The 24,024-nt window shown below is 39.2% G+C and overlaps 1 protein-coding gene across 6 annotated transcripts in view; it reads left to right on the top strand.

Moving 5' to 3' along the window:
• ARID1B (AT-rich interaction domain 1B) overlaps positions 1–24,024 on the top strand; it is a 336,705-nt gene that overhangs the window by 285,450 nt on the left and 27,231 nt on the right. For 2 of the 6 annotated variants that reach the window (XM_068151394.1, XM_068151368.1), the window contains exons 10-13: positions 8,253–8,398; positions 15,820–15,929; positions 16,669–16,827; positions 22,704–22,913. In XM_068151394.1, the coding sequence (XP_068007495.1) occupies positions 8,253–8,398; positions 15,820–15,929; positions 16,669–16,827; positions 22,704–22,913 (625 nt within the window). Of the gene's footprint in view, positions 1–8,252; positions 8,405–15,819; positions 15,930–16,668; positions 16,828–22,703; positions 22,914–24,024 lie in introns of all 6 variants that reach the window. The other 4 variants (XM_068151385.1, XM_068151377.1, XM_068151411.1 and 1 more) reach the window with 3 other exon arrangements.

Below are 24,024 nucleotides of genomic sequence, written 5' to 3'. Positions count from 1 at the left end.
GTACAAGGCTGTGATTGAACAGCCCAAGATTTTTGTGACAAATGGAGAGACATAAAAAATGGTAGGAGGGTTTCAAGTTTTAGAATAGTTAATGTTTTAGGTTGTTGGTGATAGTTGAAGGAAAATTAAACAGTTGTTCTTTATGGCCATGCCACTTGGGGAAATGTGAGTGGAAGGATGCCTTCAGTGTATTGGTAGGAGCTCAGATGGGAGCATCGGTTTTAAATGGACATATAGATAACCTTGTAAGAATCATAAACGGTAGCATCCAGCACTAAGATTTTTTTAATGCTGACCATCAGTCTAACTCACTAAATACCTGTTGCAATTGTCACAGTAGGCTTCAGGCATCTTACGAGCCAAACATGAAGAGCCAGCTGAAACCATGCTGGCGTATGCACCGCATTGTTCTTGTGAAACTGTCTGGGTTGCCAAAATGCCGAGACTGATGGTAATAGTGGTAGTAATAATATTGATAAACGTGTAACAGCTCCGGGCTATTGGGCAAAGATAGGTAATTGAAAACGTGTCTGTTGGGAAATCTCTTTGGAGAACTTCCTCGCCATGCTGTTGCACATGCACAGTTGCATTCAGTGTGCTGTCAGCCAGATGACATTTTACTATGAAAAGACACACTGAAGAGCTGGCATGAAATGATCAGGATTTTATTAGATTTTCAGTTGGTTGCCAGCACAGTGAGCTCTGTGGGGCCACAGGGATGCTCAGAAGCAGTGCAAGGATGTGCCTGAATGTGGTAGGAATATGGTGAGAGGCAGCAGGAGGTCCGCACCCCTGATTGGAACAGGCCGGAGCTCAGGGGTCAAACCATTCCCAAGACAGTGCCCACCAGAGGAAATTAAATTAGTAGAGCACACAGTGTGTCCTTAGCTTCCTGTAGCTTTTTAGCACCACACTTTGGTGACCTCTTGGCTGTTCATGTGCTGGGAACAGACCTTTACCTGCTTTCAAGTAATCATTCTCGGAGAGAGTTCATAGGGCCTTCTGACTTCTTAATACAACTATTTATAAACATACACTAAAATAGAAGGTGCATAGGGAGAGAGTCATGCAAGTCAGTTCCATTTTGATACCGAATCACACTGAGCTAAATCACTATTCTTGGCTTTCTGGTTCCCATTGACTGAATCATGCTACACAGGGCAAGTTTCCTTTTTTGCTGCAAATCCAGTTCATGTATGGTCCTGCTTGACAGACAGATTACAGCAGCCCTCTTTTACCCATCACACACACCACTTGAGCTCAGAAATGTATCTCCTCAAGGCTGAGATATTATGTCCAATGGGGGCAGTGCGCAAGCAGATGTTGTTTAAATCCACATTGTCAGGAAGGTAGACAGGGGTCACTAGGAGCGGAGCTTCAATGGGATTACAAGCCGTTTCACTTGGCCCACTTTTCAGTAGTCTCGTGTTTTCTGTCACACAGCATTATATTGTATTTACCCAGTGCAGGTTGCACTGAATACAGGGGGCTTAATTTGTTCTTATGTAATAAATTCAAATACAGAGGTCTTGCTGCATTTGTAAGAATGTTACACAAGGCATCTCAGGGAATCCCTGAGAGTTTGAAAACTGATGACCAGATGCTGTGGTTACCATGAAATTCAGATTGAAAAAAAAATGTTAACATAGAAGGAGTTTTGTTTTTTAAAAAAAACCTAAAAAACCCCACACAAAATTAAATTGCTGTATCTTAAAACCAACCAACAATATAAACAAACAAAGCTCCTACAATACTTGAGTTTTTCAGTCACACACCCTTATATCATTAGGATCAAATGAAGTTAAGGATTTGTTTTTCTGCAGGCTTGTGTTATGTTTTCCTCAGTGAATTCAACTACTTTGTTATTTGGCCATAATTTGGACCATTATTATTCTTGGATCTCTTCCTCAGTTTTTGTTATGTGTAAAATAGGCTAGGAAGATTTATTCTGATCTTGGTATGCATTCAGCAAAACAAATGTAGTGTAGCTGAGTTAACAGCACCAATACTCATGACTTGCACACACCTCTTATGTTGCTGTTCCAGTGCTTGATGTGGTGTGACACTCCTGTGTTTTATTGGGCTTTAAATGACTACCATATAGGTAGTCCGTCAAGCAGATGTTTTTGCTTGGAAAATGGTTAGTGTGATGACAAGAGTGATTGGCCATTGGAATGGGCTGCCCAGGGAGGTGGTGGAGTCACCATCACTGGAGGTATTTAAGAAGAGACTAGATGAGGCACTTGGTGCGATGGTTTAGTTGATTAGATGGTGTTGGGTGATGGGTTGGACTTGATGCTCTTGAAGTTCTTTTCCAACCTGGTTAATTCTATTCTATTCGATAGCATGTAAGTGAACAGTAAGGTTTTGTGGCTGCTTTTCTAAGGGGCTGAGCATTGAATCAGCCTAGGAACAACTAATTTTTCAATTTCTTCTCCTTCCATGATTGTTTCTTCATGAAAGCTAAATAATGGTGATGATGCTAACGGCACAAGTATTTGCGCAAGCAGAAGAGAAATAATATATTTAGAGAGGCTATTTCTGTTACTCTTCCAAAAAGTATCTTACAGAATAATCTTTAGATCAGCCCAACAAAGAAAACAGTCGGCAAGCTCAATCAGACTGCAGTGGATTACAAGGTGATGTGCACTATCACATAATTATGATCCTAGGAAGTTACTACCCATTTTAGCATTGTCATTTAGGGCTAGTCATTGGGAAGAAGAGTTTGGTGTTGATAGGTTGTCTGCAGACAAACACATGCACGCACACGCTCCAGTACAAATCTGGATGCTTTTGCATCTGTTTCCTCATGATTTCTTAGTGTCAATGCATTTCAGGACTTGTCCTTTTCACATACACACAAGTGTGTCACATCATCAGCTTTTATGGGTGCTTTTTAAAAACTTTGTTATTGTGAGTAGCAAGCTCCCCTACTGAACAGGGGAGGAAATGTAAGTCCAGGTTTGTACACTTAGAGTAGCCACTAATGAGCAGGATACTTAGCTTTCAGATACAGTGATGCTACATTTATTTGCTTTATTTATCTGTGAAACGTCTTTAATGCTGTTATAAGCCAATCAAGCCAAGATTTGTATTTGGTCTGCCTTGGCCTTTGCTAACAGTGCTGACACACCGATGAACTTCCAGTCAGATCAGTGTTGGGTTTTATTTTCCCTTACTCTCTTTCCCTCCTCCAGTTCTGCCTTATCCCCTGGGGATTCCCTCATATCCTTCTCCAAGGAAGCCTATAATGTAGCAAGAAAGAAAATCCATAACAAAAGAGCATATGTATCTGCATGCACATGTTTATGTGTAAATTCTCTGGGGAGAAAGCATTCACAGGTCTCTCTCCTGAATTACTCTCATTATAATAACCCATTTGGTGTCAAAGTATGACAGATTATAAGCGCTTAAGGCTAGTCCCAGCTCAAGACAGATTTAAATAAAGTACTTCTGGTTATTGTGCAGGTCAGTGTGTTTAAATAACAACCCCTCAAATCATACTTTGACATTTAAAAGAGAGAGGAAATATTGTCATGCTGCAGACCTGGCACAGATAAGCACAGGGCAATTTGGTCAGTACACTGTGATTTGTGACTGCAGCCTAACGCAGTCATTTTCACAGTTTGTAATCAAGTAGCCACCTTAGCAGCGTGTCAGCATTAAAAAAAAAATGTTCCTTTTAAAATGTTTACACAAATTACTCCCCTGAGGTGCTGCAGTGCATACGCTGCAAAACTGATGTAGGTTAAAGATCTGGAGCAGAAATGGCAAACTTCCATGTGCCTGTGGGCTTTTTTTTTCCCCTCCCAGCCAATTGCTCAGGTGGCTAAGTCACAGTAACAGGGTGATTTTTCAGGTCCAGTGCCTAGGGCAGGATAACTGGGAGAAATCCTGATGTTACATGGGTGCCGTGGGAAGTGCCAGGAAGCACAGTGCAGAGGTGCCCAAATAATAATTGGTGCAAGCATGCAGGCTCTAGGATGTGTGAGATGTGACTCAGCAGCAGCTCCTCCCTACCTAAGATGTTTCCCTGTCCAGGCTCTGGTCCTTGCAGCACTGCCTCTTCGGCATCATCCCACAGTGCCATGCTGCTGGACTGGGGCTCACCCACCTGCTGGGTGGCCTGTGACCATGGTCCTGCCTTACGGCAGAGTGCACAAGCAGAGGAACTTCAGGAGGGCACATCTCTGGTAACGTCCTGCTTTTGAAGCTCCCCCTTAAATCCCTTCATTTGGGCAGACCTGACTGAAGGCTCCATGTTCACGCTGAAGTGACCTTGTGTGTGTGTATCATGGGATTAGCAGCTCTCTGTATGTTACTCTCTGTTCCTTCTCCTGCAGCTGTTTGATCTCCCTTCTGAAGGAAGATCATCATCCTCCTGGACCTAAAAAGCTCCAGCATTTAGGAAAGATGCTTCCAACCCTTATTGTTCATTCCTCATTTCACAGTATCACAGTATCACCAAGGTTGGAAGAGACCTCAAAAATCATCGAGTCCAACCTGTCACCACAGACCTCATGACTAGACCATGGCACCAAGTGCCACATCCAGTCCCCTCTTGAACCCGTCCAGGGATGGTGACTCCACCACCTCCCTGGGCAGCACATTCCAATGGCAAATGACTCTCCCAGTGAAGAATTTTCTCCTCACCTCAAGCCTAAACTTCCCCTGGTGCAGCTTGAATCTACTCTCCTCTCCATTTCCATCTTTTCTGCCCCGAACTCTTCTAACCTGCAGTTCTTACAGACTATCCTACCTCTAAACCCTTCTGCTGTTCCTTACACATTTCCATGTTCAGCTTGCCCCTGTGCTCAAACGTAATGCAGGATTTCTCTGACCAATATGTTTTTCTAATATGTTGTCTCTGTGCAGAATTGTCAAGTATTGGGGTTTCCTTCATTCCTTGGAAGAGCAGCTACGTCTCCCCATGAAGACATTTTTTTCATTATACTCAGTAATATTAAGTGTTTCTTTTCTTTATTCATAATTATTACATGTGTCATCCCTTAGAAGCCCAGCCATTGCTGTTTATGTGGTAAATACTGTAAAACCACATACTCAACTGAGTTTGTTGTGCTATAGAATTCACAGCCAGTCAGTTAATTTTTGCCATTAGATGTCACTATGCGTACAGCAGACTGTTTATAAAAGACTTGTTTTTTATTTAGCATCCCAGAAAAATGGAGGAGGGAATTGGGAGATGTAGGAGAGAGTCTGGTAGTATGCTTTGACATAACTACTTACATAGTGTGCTGGATATGCCTTTACTGAAGACAGCACAGAAGGAAACGTAAGATTTTTGACTTAAGTCCAGAACCAACAGATGATGCTGTGACCTTAAGCATATATAAATATGTTTAGCAGCTGCTGTGTAACATATTTATAAGTGTTTAGTGACCTGGAGGTTAATCAAAATGAGTTTGGTGATCTCAGCTCAGTTCTTAATGGACTCCACTTCATATTATAGCACTGATGCAGCACAATTTGTCACAGTTGGCAGTCTTTACTCAAAGGAGGACCACTGTGGAGTGAGAATTAAAGGCTGAAGTAATACCTGATAATTTCTCCCTAAAGAAACTTTCCATTCCAAAGCATTATAGAACAGAATATGTGGAGTAGCTCTGTATTGCACGCTGCGCCCAGTCTCAGGATAAAATAACATTTACTCTTTAGAAGATGTCACCTTTCAGCGTTACTGAATGAGCTCAAGCATGCTGCAGTCAGTGCTTTGGTGGGGGACTGGGGAAAGACAAAGTTCTGCCAGGGGGGGTGCTGAGTCTTTTCACTTGCTGGGCTCTTTCCAGAGATGGAGAGCTGTGTCTGTTCCAAGAGCAGCATTACAGGAGAGGATGAAAGGGAAAGATACTGCCTTGCCAGATGAAATTCTGAAATTAGGTTCCGCCATTCAGGTCTTTCTGGGTACGGAAGCAATTTTCTTAGACTTCAGTTGTTTTCTTGCTGTCCTTGCCAAAGCTACTATATTCTTTTTGTTTAATTTCCACTCTCCATCTAAACTGGAAATAGTTTCCTGCTTTTTGATGTAAGTTGTTGTACATCAGTATGCTTTCATGAGCTACAATTGAGATTGATGTCTGCAGTGGGTAACATGAAATAGGTTGTACCTCAGTTAGAGACAATGAACAGCTCCACAGCTTAGAAGATAAACATGCTATAAAAAGTAATAGTATTGAAATAGTAGTAGATAAAGACCAATTTCAGCTTACCTGCAAGGTGCATCTCTCTTGTGCATGTTTAAAGCAAAAGAAGGACATTGGTGAGATAGATACCTGTAGAGACTTCTGTCTTTTCCAGAATCCTAGGCTTACTCCTTAAAAGAGCCTTTCAAGATCAATTACTGCTTTTTTCAAGTGTAAAATTGCACTTGCACACTTTCTTCATCTTGACTAGTAACCCAGTAATGGAAAGGCCCTTTCTTATCCTTCATAGGAAGAACTTCTCTGTTAACTGCATTTGTTGAAATATAGCCATTTTCAGCTAAGAAGAGGGGGGGTATGTGTTTAAGATTCAGTATTTACATAAGAAAAGCTTGATTGTGTGACTGAAATCTTGAAAAGCTGTTGTCAAATGGTCCTGCTCTTCTCTCTTCCCTTTGTAATTTTCCCTTGGAGCATTGCACCACTGTGCATTTTAAATCTTTTCCCTCTGCTACTAGTTGCAAGCTTCATCAGGGAAATGACATTGTATGGCAGTTGTCTCCTTCATATCAAAAGAAAGCCTTTGCCTCTTTGCAAGAGTGAAGAAAAGTTTGTCTTCAGAAAGCAAAGGACAAAACTGAATTGGAAAAAGATGCTTTATTTAGATAACACGTTCTCTTTTGCTTTGAAGAAATTCACAATGCGTCAAGAAAAATTAGACCAAACAGTGCTTTAATGGTCTTCCTTCTGTACCTCCTACAAAAAGAAATCCATTTCTACCAATTACATTAAGCACCTGCCATGGGTTCGGAGAAGCCAAGAAGCCATTAAAGTTGTTGAGGGTTGTTGGTTTGGGGCTCGTCTGTTTTGCTTGAATGATATAATATATATCATATAATGAAAAGTAGATTTATACCAAAACTCCATTGTGCTACCAGTGCACGCAGCTTTTCCTGCCTGTAGGAAAAAATTAAATGCCTTAGGTTTTATGAGGGGAAAAAACAGTGACAGGCACCAGAGCTATGTACAAAAAATGTCCCTTCTTGTCTCTTTTATTTGGAAAAAGAAAGAAACAGGTCAGAGTTCTGTATTTTCCTGTGTAGGCTATGAATGTAAGTAAGTTTATTTTTACATGTGTTCTTATTTTTATATATCTATGATTGTGTAAGTCTATATCCATATCATAATATGTGCAGTCTTCAACTATACCAAGAAAAGGTAGATAATTGTTATATGCATTATAAGAATAAAAGTTATTCTTTTAAGTTGGGTCATACATTACATGGGGTTAGATTCTGCTTACTTGTATTGGATTCTTTTTTTCCTTGTGCCTCAGTTTATTTATAGAGTTAGATAAAACAAGTACAACATGTACTTAGAGACATTTTATAACTTAAGAGCAGATCAAGGTTTAGCCTTCAAAAATACTTGGTCTGAAGATCTTCAAATCTGAAGATGTTGGGAATTAAGTCTCTCGTAGGAAAAGCATTATACTGATACAGGATCAATTTTCAGAGCAAAAATAGTTGTGCTGAGGTTTCTTGTTTCAACAAAGTGCAGTATGTATGTGGTCTTTTAAAAGAATGGACATAGGTGACATGTACAAAAGATTATATTCAATGTGGTAACATCAGATACAGAAATCTGAAACAGATTCTATGGTACCCATTTTTCTTCTGGTTATCTCACTGGTTTTGAAGCTGTAGCGGGCAAGGATTTCTCTAACACAGTCAAAAATGCGATTCACTGGAATTTTTTTATGCCAAAGCTAGGTGTTGGTTTTGACTTCTGATCACGTTGCTGTCCACTCATAGAATAAATAATGAGTTGTATTTTTCTGCTGATTGGTTGTGATGTATAAGGACATTTTATGTGTCTCTTGAAATACGTCTGCAGTACAGTTCTGCCTCAGATGCACTGAAACTAATTCAAGACTCATGCAAAGCTCCCTGTGTAGGTAAAATGAACTAATCCTGTGCCTTCTCCTCCACTATTCTCAAACAACAGGACATGTACTCTGTGACAAACCACAGCACCTTCAGGAGCAAGGTACATAATGAGACATCGTGTGTGTGCTCTTTCTTCTTGTAGGCAAGGCAATTTTCCTGCCATGAATCAGAGCAGTATCATGGGATCCAGCTCCCCCTACACTCAGCCGATGAACAACAGCTCTGGCTTGATGAACCCCCAGGCTCCTCCTTACAGCATGGCACCTAACATGGTGAACAGTTCAACAGGTAATGGTGGGTAACCTTTCAGCAGCGGCTTTCCTCCATAAACCTACTTAACAATACCAGCCCTTGGCTGATGGCAGAGGGGAAGCCTTCTTTATTTGATCGATCCCTGTTGGGTGGTTTGGAATGATTTGACGCTAGGCTAAGATTCACATTTTTTTGTACAGTAGCTCATACATTTTTCATGGAGTCCTTTTGCACAGCATGTAGATGAGTACAATGTTTTGAACAGTTCCAGCAACACCTCGGACTCAGTTTGACGTAGGTGTTGACTAGCAAGTATATGTATATTTGTGTGTATGTGTCTGCAAGAGAGGGAAGGAGAAAAACCTCATCTTTTAAGAGGCTGCTGTTACTTTTCAGTGTCTTCTTTCCTAAGATTACAATTTCAGATACATAATGTGGTACTTATTTAAAAAAAGAGATGTGTACCTGCTCTGATAGGAAGATGCTGTAAGTTGAACACTTCAAAGAATTACTCTCTTCTGAAAACACAGACTGTATTTACTGCTTCCAAAATTCATATAACCATATATAGGATTTCTTCATTTACTGGTTTAAATATCAATATATGAAATTTAACCATAGCTTCCTTTAAAAAAAAAAGCATATTCAGTGTAGTTGCTGTCATGACTTGTGAATTCAAAATTATTTGCAGCTTTGTGTGTGACAGAAGGCAGAGGTGAATGTAGTTCTGTGCAAACATTATATAGTCCATATTCAGCTTGAACTCCTAACAGTTATCTTCCATTAAGATAATACTTCAGTAAAGATCAATTCTTTGATTGGTGTGGATTTGGATGGAGTTCCAATGACCCTGAAGTGGATCCTCCCAAATACTTATTCCAGTCATGGAGTTTCTGTGCCTGCTTTATTGATTTATTAACCCTTTTTGAAAGGTTGGGGTGGGCTTTTTTTCTGAAAGCTGGATAAATTGTGCTCTGGTGATTTGATGTTGTTTCTTAGTTGGTTTTGTTTCTACTTTTGTTTATTTCTTTAATGAGGCCTGCCACTTAAACTGTACCTTATCACGCGCCTGTGTTTTGTTATGTTCCTTTTTGCCCTGCTTAGCCTATTTCATTCCTTCTTCCTTTTCCTCCTTCCTGTCTTTCTACCCTGTGAATTTTGTATGTCCCTGCTTCCTGGGCAGAAAACGTCCGCTGTGAGATTCTAGTGTCTAGTATATGTAGTATTTGGCTTTTTCCCCTCTATATAGGAGCTCCTGAGACAATTAATAGTGTGTTTATTTTTCAAGACTATTATGTTACTGGTTTGGTTAGAAGAAACAGAAAGGAAACTGTTAACCAGTAAGATTTTTTTTCTTTAAATGAGAAAAGCAAAAAAAGAAGAGCTTTTTCAATGCTGGCTTGGAAGCCATTGGTTAGTCCAGACGTTACACTTCACCGTCTGGATGTAGAGGGAATTGCTATTGAAAAGACCATTAGATAATAGCTTGCTTTTCCCCCACCAGAGCTGTCCCAGGTAATATTATGTTTTGTTTGTCTAGTTATGTGTTTTGTCTGGCTTGCTGAAATAAAATTACTTCTGAGCATTGAAACTGGACTATAAATTCTGTTTTGCTATTAGCAGAAGTAATTTTTCCCCCTTTTCCTTTGCCCCCCAGAGCTGCAAAAATAACCAACAGCAAACAGATGGCAGAGTGCCCTACCTAAGAAGATTTATGTATTCCTAAGGAATAACCAGTTTAAAGGAAGATTCACAGAGGTTTTTTGTTCAGATAATTCAGCCATTCGTTATTTCATACAGTGGAAATCTGTTCAATGCAAGGCCATTTATCCTAGCAGTCTTTTGTATGGGGTAGTCATACTCTTTTTATTGTGTTATGCATTCTGAAATATTGGATTTTTAATAATTTAAACATTTATCAGGGTTTTTTCTGCCAGTGCATTTGTGAGGTTTTCTTTTGTTCCAGTTTTATTAATTCAGAGATTACCCAATGGAAAGTGAGTATGAGATGAACTAGAGGAGTTCAGTGCACCTCTTTTCCTCAGTGTGAGCAGGCATGCATCTAGATTCCTTTATGCAGCTGGCCTCCAAGAACACACAGACAGTGTTGATATGGGGCAGGGGGGACTCAAAAATTGAAAATCAGGCTTGAATATCCAACTAGGGGCACATGCAATGGAAACTCTGCTTTTCCTCCTATTCCGAAGGGCTGAGCTGAACACGAAGTGTAAATACAATATATAAAATTATAATGCCTTGAGCTGGGGGAGCACTTTAGGGTCAGCTCTGGCCCTGCTTTGGATGAGATGGAGAACTTGCAGGTGATACTTTCTTACAGATTTGAAAATGGGATTTTCTGTGACATAAAGACCAGTTAATATATCTGGCTCTTGAGGCTTTTTCCCTGCTAGTTTTAAGTCACACATCTGTTGGATAAACCAGGCTTCAGTCAATGTGTGGGGCCAAAACCAAAATCAAGTGAGTGGCTGCTGATGGAGTGTAGTGTGCATTAGTTAACTTGATCACATACACTGAGCATGAACAACTGTGTTTTTCATTAGAAGCCAATGAAAAACTACAGTAAAGCAATAGGGAAAAGTCAGTTTCTGGTTTGTCTGGGATTTAGAGAGTGCAGTTGTGTTGCCTGTTTTAAGGGAGGAGGTAGGTTCTGGTTATATTTATTTTAAGCAAATGCACTTCTAAGTTTTTACTCAAAAACAGAAGATTGCTGATGCTGATGGAATTGTTTTCATATGTTTTTGGAGCTTCACTAGGCTAAGTATAACACTGGCTTTATCACTTGCTTTTAGTAGTATTTATAACTCCTTATTAACAGGTTTTTTATTTAGTTTTTTTAATTAATGTCACAATTGAAAGGAAAATCGTGTTGCAGTTATGCATCCTGGTACTTCAGCAGTGACTGTGGATCAAAGCACAGATCACCACCTTCTGCTGATGTAGAGTAGTTTAGGAACACAGAAATTACGAGATCAAAGAAGACAGATCCTTCTGATAAAGTATCCTATCCATAAAAATAACAAAAGCTTCAAGAAAAAGTGCCAGAATCCCTTCACAGTTGTGGAACAAACTGCCATTCAGAAAATTGGATAGTCTTACAGTCCTTTTGTTATAGGAGTTCATGTTTCACATATATATATATATTTTTTTTTTTAGCTTGATTTCCCCTATTTTTTAAATTCAAGCTTTAAAATACATATTAATAAAAGGAAATTTAACACCCCCCCAACATGAATAAAATAATAATTTTAGTGAAAATTATGGTTTTTTTAAAAAAAGTAATATGGAGTTTGGATCACAAAGATTTCTGTATTGTGCTTACACAGAAACTGGCACTCATAATCTCTGCTGCTTCTGGAGGTGAACAAACAACAAAAAAGCATTAAACTCCTTACTGCCACAAGATTCCTTTCCTAATTTCACTACCTCTGTCCTACTGAAACCTCCCATTTTCTGGGCATTATTATTCCCAACAAATATTTATCATTGTAATACTTCTCTTCTAGAACTTTGTGGGTTTTGTAATTTTCACTAAAGAAATCAAAAGGATGCTCTTAAAAATAACAGTAAGACTAGATATAGCACTTATTTTTCGTATTATTATCTATATTTGACTTCGGATTTATTTGGATTTGATAAAGCAATCACATTTATGAATGTGAAGCATTCTTAAACAGCCTTAATTTTTTCAGTTTTGCAGCTTGGTTACATTTTTCTGAAGGCCTCCATTTCACTGTTTGGTTTTGCTCTAGTGCATATCTTTGTATGAGCTTTTATATAGTACACATTTAAATAAACTTTTTGGAGGGTGTCAGCAGTTGGTAACAGCTGTTACATCCCATCACCTATACTCCAAACAAACAGTGACTCTGAAGCAAGTCTAATCCTGGCACAGAGATGCCCATGTCCCAGACTGCATGCACTTGTCGTCCCGCAGATGAGATTTGGTAGGCAGAAAGGAGGTACAATGCTGAGATCCTTGATGATCCATTCATCCCTTTCAAATAAGGTGCCTGAGCACCCTGGGCTGTGTCTTTCCCCAGAAGTGGAATATCATTTGTGGCAGGAAGTTAAGCAATGCTATTGTCCCTCTTCTGTTTTTCCTGTGGGCATAAAACCAGTGGGAATCCTCATGCCAACTCCATATGAGTCACAGATTTGCTGCTTTTTTTGCCCTTTTTCATTTTTTTTTCCAAAATAAGATTAGAAGGGGTAGAAGGGAGGAAGCAGAGTCTTAACAAAGTGTGCAATATTCTGTTTTGTAGAGTGTGATTTGTTATTGCACTAGCAATAAAGAGAAAAACAGTGTTTGCATATTGCTGCTCCTACAGTATTTCATCATCTTCTGGGACTGATATAGCAGACTTTGGCAAAAAATAATACACTGCGGTTTTGCTCTTGTCAATACCTGCCCTTGAGTACATTAAATTCAGTGTGGAATAGTTAATTCAGGACCTTGACCCATACTTGTTTTTCAAAATCATTCTAGCTCTTAAATTCTTATAAGAAGCCAGAGGCTAGTACTTGAAACCTATTCACAGTACACTACAACACTTTGGAGTCAAGATTTCCCTGTCATCCTCCTCTCTAAAATGTTTTATCCTTTGGTCTGCACTTCACACACAGAATTGTTAGTACCTGTGTCAAAAGAGACCATGTCTTATTTTAGCAGTTTCGTGACAATAACAGTATTTCACTGCTCAGAAAGGGTCATAACAATGTTCTTGCTGTGCTGCTTTCTGAAAAAAAAAAGTGAAGGAATGTCTTCTTGCAAATCACTGGAGAGTACATTTGCAAGAAGTTATGAAACAGCATTTCAACAGTGGATAGAAAAGTAGCTGTGGAAACCTCTTAGGTAAAAGCTATATGGAAACTACAGAGCCCTGCATTTTGGTGATAAAACTCTTACAGTTTAGAACAAAAATTCTTACCGTTCTTACAGTTTAGAACAAAAAACTGAAACAGAATTTGGCAAACTTCTTTTTTTTCATCGTTTTTTCCAACTCCTGATTGTTATGTTTGCATATGCCAACAGCAAATATTCAAAAGCCAGAACAAATTGGTGTTTTTACATTTCTATACATGATTAGTACGTTCAGTATATGTGTGGTAGCCTTACTTGCCCTTTACATATGGTGCTAATTTTAACCTCTCTGGAAAACATGTTTTGTAAATGAATTCTGATGGAAACAGGACTACCAGGAGTGGGCACAGTTATTATATTCTTTGTAACAGAAATACAGTGTGTCAACCGAGAGAGCAGTGAGGTGTCAGCAGAGGATTTGGCCATGCAGAATTCTGGTGAAGAATCGTGGTTGTTAACTTTGCTTTGTCTGACCTCTTTAAAATTGCTTTAGGGTGGAAGGGTCGTCTTTGGTTGCTTTGAAACTAAAACCAAGACTTCTTTTTTAGCACTTCCACAGCACGAAATGTGTTAACTGTTAAAATGGATTTTCTGTAACAGGTCAGCATCCCAGTTTGAAACCAGATTATGGCATACATTTGACCATTTTATACACGTGTAACATTTTTAAATCTCTGTAAGAAAAAGAACTCTTTTTTTTTTTTCTTTTTTAACTGTGGAATTCAAAACTAAAATGTGTTAGGTTGCCATCTCTTCATAATGGTCACAAGCTGCCCAAACTCCTCAGAGTATAAGGGCAAAATGTGTACAAATCAAATGCTTAGTGGATGCTGGCTTCCCAGTATCATATTGCTTGGCTGTTTTGTTGAGGTTTCACAGACATACATAAAAATAACAGCATTTTTAGCTGATCCCAATAGATTTTCTCTGCAGCTGCATCACTTGAAAAAAAAGCTTTTTGTTCCAATTCTTCAAGTCTGAAGTATTACAAGTTATTTTTTAAATGTTTTATTATTTTTTTTTTTAAATCTCACTGATGATTTCTGCGTTGTGATGATTTTAAGGGCTTGATTGGGCTACAAATGTTCTCCGAAAAAAACAAGGAAATGTGCCCATGAAAAACACCGGCAGCTCAAAGCCGAATATAGAGCATACAGTTGTAAACTCACATGGCACATGGCTGGGTAGGTTTTTTTGGCAGACCCCTAGTCTCAACCTGCAGTGATGCTAAAGATATTAGCAAATTAGCACTGCAAAGCTTGCCAGCGTATTCGCCAGAGTCCTGCTCGTGCTCTCACTGCTGTAATTAAAACTAATTATTTTCTAAAACATAGTAATACATGAATATGTGCAATAATCATTTTGTAGTGGGCAATCTGTGAAGTATTTTTAAAGCTTGCTTTCCCCTCCTATCTTTGGCTTGCTACGCAGTGTGCTTGCTGCCTGGTGCAAGCCAGCATTGTCGTTTTGCAGAGGCACGCTAGGCTGGTAACGATCTGATTTTTGTTCTTATATTTTTGCCAGTGATGCTTTGTCAATTCCTATAATTTGTAAGTTTGTAAGAGATATTTTTTTTTTCCTTTTTATTGCCTTGTAGGTTATTCTGTTCTTTGTTTTTCTTATCTAAGATCCTTGTTTGGAAGAAGGGCATGAGAGGAAGAAAAAAGGGAGAGGAAATGCTATGCATGTGGATTTCTGCAGGGAAAGAATCATCTCACATCTTGCTGTTGTTCTCTGGTTATTTGCATTGATTTGGTGTCACGGCACCTCCTAGCATCTGCTTTGCCCAATGTTCTCTGTCTGTCTATCTGAATGTTTCTCCTTGCATCTTTCTAGAAATCCAGAAACACAGCAGCTCAGCAGCAGTAACACTATACTTGGCACTTGCATCTTCCAATAAAAAAACCAAACTCCACATGACCCTGAGAAGCAGCCGTGTGCCATTATCAGAGAAAGACATTTGTGCATTCATTACAGTCCCACCTCATTTTGGCAGGAGAGGAAGAAGTTGAATGCGTGTTCTCCAGCAGAGCTCAGTTTACAGCTTGTAATTCTGTAGTTAAGGCTCACAGTGGCTGAGCCATTCATACCAAAATCAGTAGGGGCAGGAATTATCTGCTGGACACCAACCTTAATACAGATGTAAATGGAAAATTCAGCCTTTTTCTGGCATTCAACAGTAAAAGCAAAATGCTTATCATTTTCATTTACATTTGTCTGCTGCTAAAAGGAAAGTGCAGTGGTTATTAAAATAGACCTGTTCTGTTAAAATGCAGTGGTCAAATGTGGAAAGAGTTGAAGACCACTAACAGCATGAAGAATTAATTTTACTCTGTAAAGTGGTAGTTGTTGTTATTGTTGTTGTTGTTGCATGGTGCTTGTAGTCTCCCCTCATTCATTCTCTTATTTCCTCACTTCAACTGGAGAGGTTTCCAGGTTTCCGGCTGCTAGAATAACAGGACAGAGGTGGAATAACGCCTGCTTCACCTGGCACACCATCTTGCAACAGGAAGTGTGGGTTTTCCTACAAAGCCAAACATAGTCATGCTTAACTGTTTCTCCTGTTTCCGATTAGCACCTATGGGTCTTGCAGATATGATGACAGCCGGTGAGTCCAAACTACCCCTTCCTCTCAAAGCAGATGGCAAAGAAGAAGGACCGCCCCAAACTGAGAGCAAGTCAAAGGTATTTATCACCTCCGCACGTGGTGTTGGTTCAGCCCGCAAAAGTCTGCTGTATTGTCTTTCATCTTCTGGTTTTGGCCTACCCACTTCTGTTCTTTCCTGCATGCCTTTCCATTCATGTGCAATTTCTTTGTTTGTTTCTTTTATTTTGTTTCTTTTTTCCTTCATTGTGTGGATCTGAAAGTTACTAGTTCTTACGGCATTTTAACTTGCGGGGGCAAAGCAACCCAAGCCAAAAGTTGCGTGGGATTCGGCTGTGCCAGGTGGGTGGGAAAGAAGGGTCTTGCCTGGTTTCAATACTTGCAGCCATTTTTCTCTGCCTTCAGTTATAGCTTCCTGTTTTGGCCGCCTCAGCAGCAGCACCATACTTTAATATTTTGCTTTCCTGCCTTATTTGATAAAATAAGGTGACCAGCTTGTTTTTTTCCTTTCTTTCATAAGGGGAAACCCATGCTTAGCATTCCATGTGAGCTTGAAATAAGCATGGTGGCTTAATGACTTTAGCCAAGCATCCAGCAAACTTTCCAAATTATGCTAATTAACAATGTTGTTTTAATACCTCTTTTATATATATATATATAAATATTTATATATGTGTGTGTTTTCTGTATGTGTCTCTCTGTTTATATATATTTTATATATATAAATTGGTCACTCTGTTAAACTGGATGTATTTTTTTTGTTTTTAATAAAGTTTGCCCTGCCTTTGTCATATTTTTTTTTATTTTCCTTTACCACAGGATAGCTACAGCTCTCAGGGTATTTCTCAGCCCCCAACCCCAGGCAACCTGCCAGTCCCTTCCCCAATGTCCCCAAGCTCTGCTAGCATCTCCTCATTTCATGGAGATGAAAGTGATAGCATTAGCAGCCCAGGCTGGCCAAAGACTCCATCAAGCCCTGTAAGTGGCTCTGGTTTTTTTGGGTTTTGTTTACTTTTTTGTAATTAATTATATTTTAATGCTTGCTTGTTTGTTTTGTAAATTCCTTTTCTTCATTATTTATCCACTAAACAGTTTTCTTTCTTTGTAACATTGGGTACAAATTCTGCTCTTGGACAGATGACTGTAAGTTCCTCTGCCTGGCATCAGTGGGACCTGAGCATGCTTATCCAAGGGCAAAATTTGTCCCAACAGTACTTTGAAATAAGAAAGAGTAAAATTGCGTGCATCGTGCAAGTGTGCTGTCTGGTAATACAGCAGTTGTTGTGAAGAAAACATCCTTCCTGTAATGCATCAGCTTCCAAGCATGCCGACTGTGTTGTTGAGGACAATGCCATTTCTGTTCCTGGGCCCAAACTCCTTCACACAACTGACTTCACTCTGGTTGCTGCACTTGTCTTTGCTGGGATTATTTAGGAAAAAAACAAAACAAAACAAAATGAGGAATCATCTCCCCTATTGACACTAAGATCCCTCAATCTTTAAACTCTGTGAAAAAGCTGCCATGTTATTTATGGAACATTTTTAATTGTGAATTGTGAATTTGGAAATGCAATCATTACATTCTCAGGGTGCAGTCTAAACCAAAATTCTTTCTAATTTGCTTCATTCCATTATTTTGAAATAACCCAGATTGTGGTTAGAAAAAAAGCCTGATACATAGATGGTTTTAGAAAACTGGGTGTTTAGATTAATGCTATTTAGTCATTCTCATACGGGTTGTAAGGAAAAACCTGGAAGATATGTGTGGAGCTAAAAATTCATTTCATAATACATACCTAGATATATAAACACAGAAAATCTGTATACATATCTAGAAAGAGAATGCAGACATAAGATGATCTGGCCTATGGGGAGCAAATGTCCACTTGGTCATTTTTGCTTTGTTGTGTTTTTTGTTTGTTGGTTTTTTTAATTAGAAATATATATATTATTCTTCTTTCTTTCTTTTTACCAAAAGTAATAATGATCATAACTTCCCTGTAGAAAAATGCATATAAAGGGGTTTATTTTTCCAATGTTAATGTGTATTTAAATTGACAATAACTTGAATACCAATTTTCACAAAGTGATACATTGAAAGGGCAAACACCAGAAGGCCAGTTGGAGGGGGAAATGTCTACCCATCCAATAAAAACACATCCAATGATTTTGCTGAGTAAAGGGGCAGCATGGCATGAAATGCACCACCTTAATATTTTGATGTTTATTTGACAATGACTTTGAGTCTCAGAAGGCAGCTGGTGTTACTTGTTCCCACAAAGTCTCATCTTTTTCTTAACAGCATTCTGAAGGCATGGTACCAAAACCTTCTTAGTTTTCTTTGTAGTAGTATTTTGGGTATTGCTTGTTTGGGTAGTTTCTGGAGGAAAGCAAGAGACTTACTGCACAGGCTGTCTAACTCATTGAGTTCTTCCTCTGCAAGGCTACCAAATGATAATGCATTCCTGAGCTCATTGCATAAACTGCATAACAAATCCCAGAGTCATCATGAACATATATGGAGTTTTACCATGTAAATATGCCAGAGTATAGTATTGGCAAAAAAAGTTTGTTCTTTAAATTCCTTCTGAATAGCCTTCTCTCCAAACGCTGCAGCATCTTTAGCTTCAGTTATCTTGGTACACAGATACTGATAAATATGGTTCTTTGCAACAGGAGAAAAATAAGTGCTGTAAATGAGCTCATCCTTTTCTGCCTCTGAAGGCCCGTGTACTGGATAACTTCACTGACTTCAGGGGGAGCCTAGCGTAGACTGGTACAATTGATTGTGGGCATTTTGTTGCACTTGAAAACGGCTTGAATTTGTTCATTAAATCCGAAAGCTGCTTCACGTGCTACAACTTCTCTGTTCCAGCAGAGGATAAAAGCAAGGGTGAATGGTCTGTGATTCACTTCACAGTATCCCTGTGATCCTAGTAAGTGGATCCTCTCTTTCAGCAGTTTTATATAAAAGTGAGGCATGAGAAAGAATTGTTGAACTTCATGTTTTGAGGGCTCTTTGCTTACACCAGTAAAAGGACACTTCTGCTATGCTAATTTCATACCTAGTGTGCAACTCTGATAGCAGTGAAGCAGCTTTAAAATTCTTTAAAAGATGAATTTCAAGTGTGAGTGTAAAATGTGCAGGATTGCTGCAATGTGCGTAAAACATAGCTTATGAGAAGCCCATAAAATGCTGTTCACTGTCCATAGGTACCCATGACAGTGAAAACACCTGAACAGTACTGTACATGGTACATGGTGCTAGCTATGAGGGGTTTGCAGAGTTCTTCAGGAGGAAATCTTGACAGTGGATTGTGTCCTGAAAAAGCCTCTGCCAGAGATTGGACTTTGGCAGTTTCTGCTGCTTGTGTACGCACACTCTGTTCTGTAGTAAAATAGGTCTAAGTAATAAGTCTATTATTGGCAAATTCTTTATTGAAGTGGGGGAAGTTCATTCTATAAATATAGACACTTAAAGATATGTACAGAAACAACTACCCACTGCCTTAGTGTGAAAAGAACTCCTACAGAAATTTGCAGTTGCTGAAGGATTCTGCAGACTCACCATAGAAGAGTCTGTACATAATACAGTTTCAAAAGGTGGTAGGTGTATTGAAAATAAAGTCTGAGGTTCAGTATAGTTAATACAAGAATTGGCTTTGGTATGCACATATTTAGTGAGTTTTTATAGGCACCCATTTAATCATGGCCAGTCATGTCACACAAAAGAATGCTGGGGACTGAAGGCAGAAGTAGGATACAGCTAAGTCAGTGAAGGTGTATACCACAGGCTTGCACTAGCATTCTTTTATCAACAAACTTAACAGAAGAAAACCTCATAGTCTCCATTCTTCCAGCATTGCCTGGCATGTGCTCATTTTAGTTAACAATCTGCTAATGGGACCATTTTGTAATAAACCCTTATTTTCTGAGGGTTAACATTTACCTATAGGCAAATTTAGGCTTCCAGCTGAACCTGCCCATGTGGAATTGAAGTTTATTTCTGTGTAGACTAGCTTGAGTACATCTGTCATTTTTATATGTTTACATTTGTAAAAATACAGAAGAGAAAAAGATCTTTACTCTTGAGGAATAGCATTCTTTCCTCCAGTGCATTCTTCTAAAGTTAACATTTCATTTTAGAGGAAAATTGCACCCATTTTACAAAGCATGACAACCTGAAAGCTCACACAGTAAGAAACACTTCTTACCTTCTGTAAGCCGTGAAAAGTTTTCAGATTATACTGTCATTTTAGAGCCTGCTGCCACACTGCTGAAAAGCAGCGTCATTTGAGATGTACAGTAGGAAAACCTAGCATGAAAAATTCTTAACTGTTTCCATTCTGCTCTGAATCTGATTTGGAAAAAAAAAGAGTCTTATGTAAAAACGAAAATGTGAAACTGGTAAAGCTGAACATTCTTACTTGTGGACTACCATAAAAGAAAAATAGAAATTCTTTTGTTACCTCCTGTGTTAGAATAGAAGCGCCTACAAAGTTTGCTGAGTGAAAGCTGACATTTTCCACCTTCGTTTTTATGATTTTTGTAGCATTGTAAGTGACATTAAAATGTGATGAACAGCAGAGTAACTTTGTTCTTACTGCAGCTGGGAGAGGGGTAGCTCCAGTTCATTCAGCTGTTCAAGCCTGTGTGATCATGTATCTGTTCTCACTGTAGTCAGATTAGTAGCAAATGTGTATTGCCTCTTCCCTCTTTCCACCCAGCCCCCAAAATATCTTTGAGAAAGTGTATTTGTTGAGAAGAGTTAAACTGATTTTCTTGAACACTCAGATATACAGCAAGTGATGCTTGGAGTAAACTGATTGCTGCTATAGAATCAGTTTGTGCATTCATTGAATAATCTGCAGGGCTTACATCAAAATACTTTTCTGCCAGCCACTTAGTATTAAAACAAGTTGAGCCTTGCTCTGGCTTCAGTAGGAGTTGTAACTCAACTGAATCTGGCTCGAGTACATTCAGGAGTGCACATCCTTTCTAAGAAAGGTAATCATATCTGTCTATATGAACAACTTCTGTGTGGAAGTTACAGTATCAGGAAGCAAGGCTGAAATTTTTACAGGAGGCTATTTAGTTAAAATTAATATCCATTCAGTAGAAAGAACAGCAATGGCTCATGGAACTGCTGGGTCATCCCCTTTGGCTTCATGTCCTTTTTTCCTCCTGGCTCTTCTCCAGTGTTGCCAAGTTTCAGCTAATGGCTGGAGGATGATACAGAGCCTGTCATATTTTCCAGGCTAACATGCAAGATGAATGATGGCAATGCTTTTAAAATCGTTGGCAGTTGGATGCTACCCTACTGTATCTTTCCTGGTGTTGAGTGCCAGTCCTCACCAGTGCTAACTGGGGACATGGACAAAGTGGGTAGTTCAGCAGCATCTGTGAGGTACAGCTAGAGTCTTTGTTAGAGCTGTTGAACTAGAAATAATTTCCTATTCAGAATAGTGCTGTTCCTGTTCAAAGTGAGGCAAAGGCAAAGGAAGGGAAGAGTGATTGACTAGATGAGTTTAAAGAAGTGTCTACTGCAGTCAGCAAGGAAGTTTAGGATTTTACTATATAGACATGAAGGATATGTTTCTCTTCATATATCTGGCTCCTTTCCCAAAGTTTTATATCAATCATTTTCTCTTGCATTTAATTCTGAACAACTCCCATCTTCCAATGCTGAGCAAATCACTTCACCTTCTGCAGCAGGAAGGTCTTCCTGCAGTAGCAGCAGCAGCCCCTCTCTGCTTTAGATCAGAGGCAGCTTGGCAATAGTGTAGAACATCCATACATGGCACAGAGCCCAGCTCACAGGGTTATATTGCAAAGAAAAGATGTTGTGAGAAGTTACAGCTTGTGTCTCAGCCTTAGTACTTTCTGCCATCTCCACACAGAGTAGAGAGCATCAAGATAACATGAGCTTTTGATAGCTATAAAGCCCAAATAGCAGGAGGAAAACAGGTTCACTCTTGCATTTCTGCCACATGAGAAAGACTTGCTCTTTTCTCTTTTGCTTTTTTTCCTGGTGGTGGTTCAGCTCTGATTGCTGACAACCCTGGGTTTCCCTAGGTCATAATGCACGTTCTTTTTGCAAGGTAGGACATGTGAGATGGCTATCTTATTGTCCTCTTTCAAGGAAGGAGAGTAGTAGTTACTTGTAAACATTATTGGCTCAGGACTCCAATTGGCAGTTCACAAGAGTATTGCCACCAATGTCTTTGTACTGTAGGCACTCTTGCTGATCTTGTTTTTTAGCCAGCAGTGGTGTGAAGATTTAGTAAAACATAACCATTTGTGACTCTCTGAAGAGTACTACTCAGTGTACTACTTTACCATGGTTCACGATTAGGCTATTTTTGTGCAGTTCAAGTTCTGGAGGAAGATCTTCAGGCTTTCTAGTCCCTTTTTGGGGCAAAGATGAGAGGGTCAATCTGTCATGTATTTTAGATTATGTAAACTTGTGTGGAACAAATCTGATTTTAATTTTACCAAAATTAATGTTTGTAAAGCACTTTGAAATAAGTGGATGAGAAGCACTGGTGAGAGATAACCTCTTCTTAAAATGACACGAGGCAACATCAGAAACTTGCCTTCTGGGATCCAAAGTTCAGATCAGTGAAAGAAATATCAAAATGGGGAGTTTGGGCCCTTTATTTTAAAAAGCTGAATTTTCCATACACAGACAGAATGTATTGTTTGTGCCTGAACTAGTAGCCTTCATTCCTGACTGTTGTGTGATAGCTTTAGTTTGTTTGACATCTTCTCTTTTTCAATGTCGTGAGTTTCTTACTTTCTTTTCCCTCCCCCTCCCCACCCTTTCCCCAACTCTTTTTGTTCTTGCAATTTAGAAATCGAGTTCCTCTACCACAACTGGAGAGAAGATCACTAAAGTCTATGAGCTAGGAAATGAACCGGAGCGCAAGATGTGGGTAGATCGGTACCTCACCTTCATGGAGGAGAGGGGCACGCCTGTGGCCAGTCTGCCAGCTGTGGGCAAGAAGCCCCTGGACCTGTTCAGGCTCTATGTCTGTGTCAAAGAGATTGGAGGTTTAGCACAGGTGAGAAGTGCTTGAAAGTGAACCCCTTGAAAAGTCAACATGTATTGTTTTCTAGACTGTTTCCTGCTGATTACACCACTACTTTTTCAACCCTGAGAACATTGTTGAAGAAAACAGAGTGTTGTGGTTTAATTTTTCTCTGGAGTTCATTTTGGGCTGCATAACTGCCCTAAAACTCTGTAGTTTGAATCAAAATTGGCTGTTGCTATAGACAGATTAAATTGTTACCTGTTCAGGAGAATCCAGTATCGCCACTAAGAAAAGAAGAAAAGGCTGTTGGATCAAAGTTACAAACAAGAAATGGATTATAGAGCTGAAAGGAAAAGGAGATTTTGAAATCCATCCTTCCCAGATAGGGATACTGCTCTAGAATGAATCCATTAATGTCTCCAGAGGAGGGCAGATACATTATTGAAACACAGTCCTTCGTCCCAAACCTTTCATTTCTTGAGTGTCTCTGTGTGGTACATTTGTTTCTTAGACACAAATTGTGCTTTCCCTGTGTTCGGAAAAGCTTGGAGGATATTTTTGGTTACCTTATGAGCATAGTGATTAGAAGGAAAAGGTGAGTTACTTAATTGAAATGAAGGAAAATGAAAGCAGGAAGAGCTAAGAATGAAAAAGTCACAGATGGGAGAAGCTTTGGATTGTGTTCTCACCAGTTAACTGGAAGTTTTACAAAGGGATGTTTGGAAATTCCTCATGACTTCTCTAAGAAACTAAATATTTCACTGTCTAGCACCATCAAAAAGGAAGGCAGAAGAAAATGACCAGTATTTGCAGCCTCAGATCTGGTATTCTAAGTCCTTGCCTAATGCTTTTACAAAGCAACCCTGGCATTGAGGTGCTAACTCTGACTCGGTACTAGAAGCTACTGTGAAGTGCTGAGACCCATCATTCCTGTGGATTTTAGAGCCTTTGTGTGTATGTGTGTGTTCAGTGCTTTGCAAGATGAGATTTTAAACATAGCTGTGCAGGCAAATATGTGTATGAAATATTTCCTATAAAATAGGCAACATTTAATAATGTATATCATTTTACACTACTTACAAAATCTGAACTAAAAGATATGGCAAACAAATTAGATCCTCAGAAAGAGAGCACATTTTAG

Source organism: Melanerpes formicivorus, unplaced genomic scaffold, assembly GCF_026170545.1.
Source record: "Melanerpes formicivorus ecotype bairdi unplaced genomic scaffold, bMelFor1.0.p_v2 SCAF_2, whole genome shotgun sequence".
NCBI classification, from domain to species: Eukaryota; Metazoa; Chordata; class Aves; order Piciformes; family Picidae; genus Melanerpes; species Melanerpes formicivorus.
Note: the sequence above shows the minus strand (reverse complement) of the source record. Positions and strands in the feature narration are given on the sequence as shown.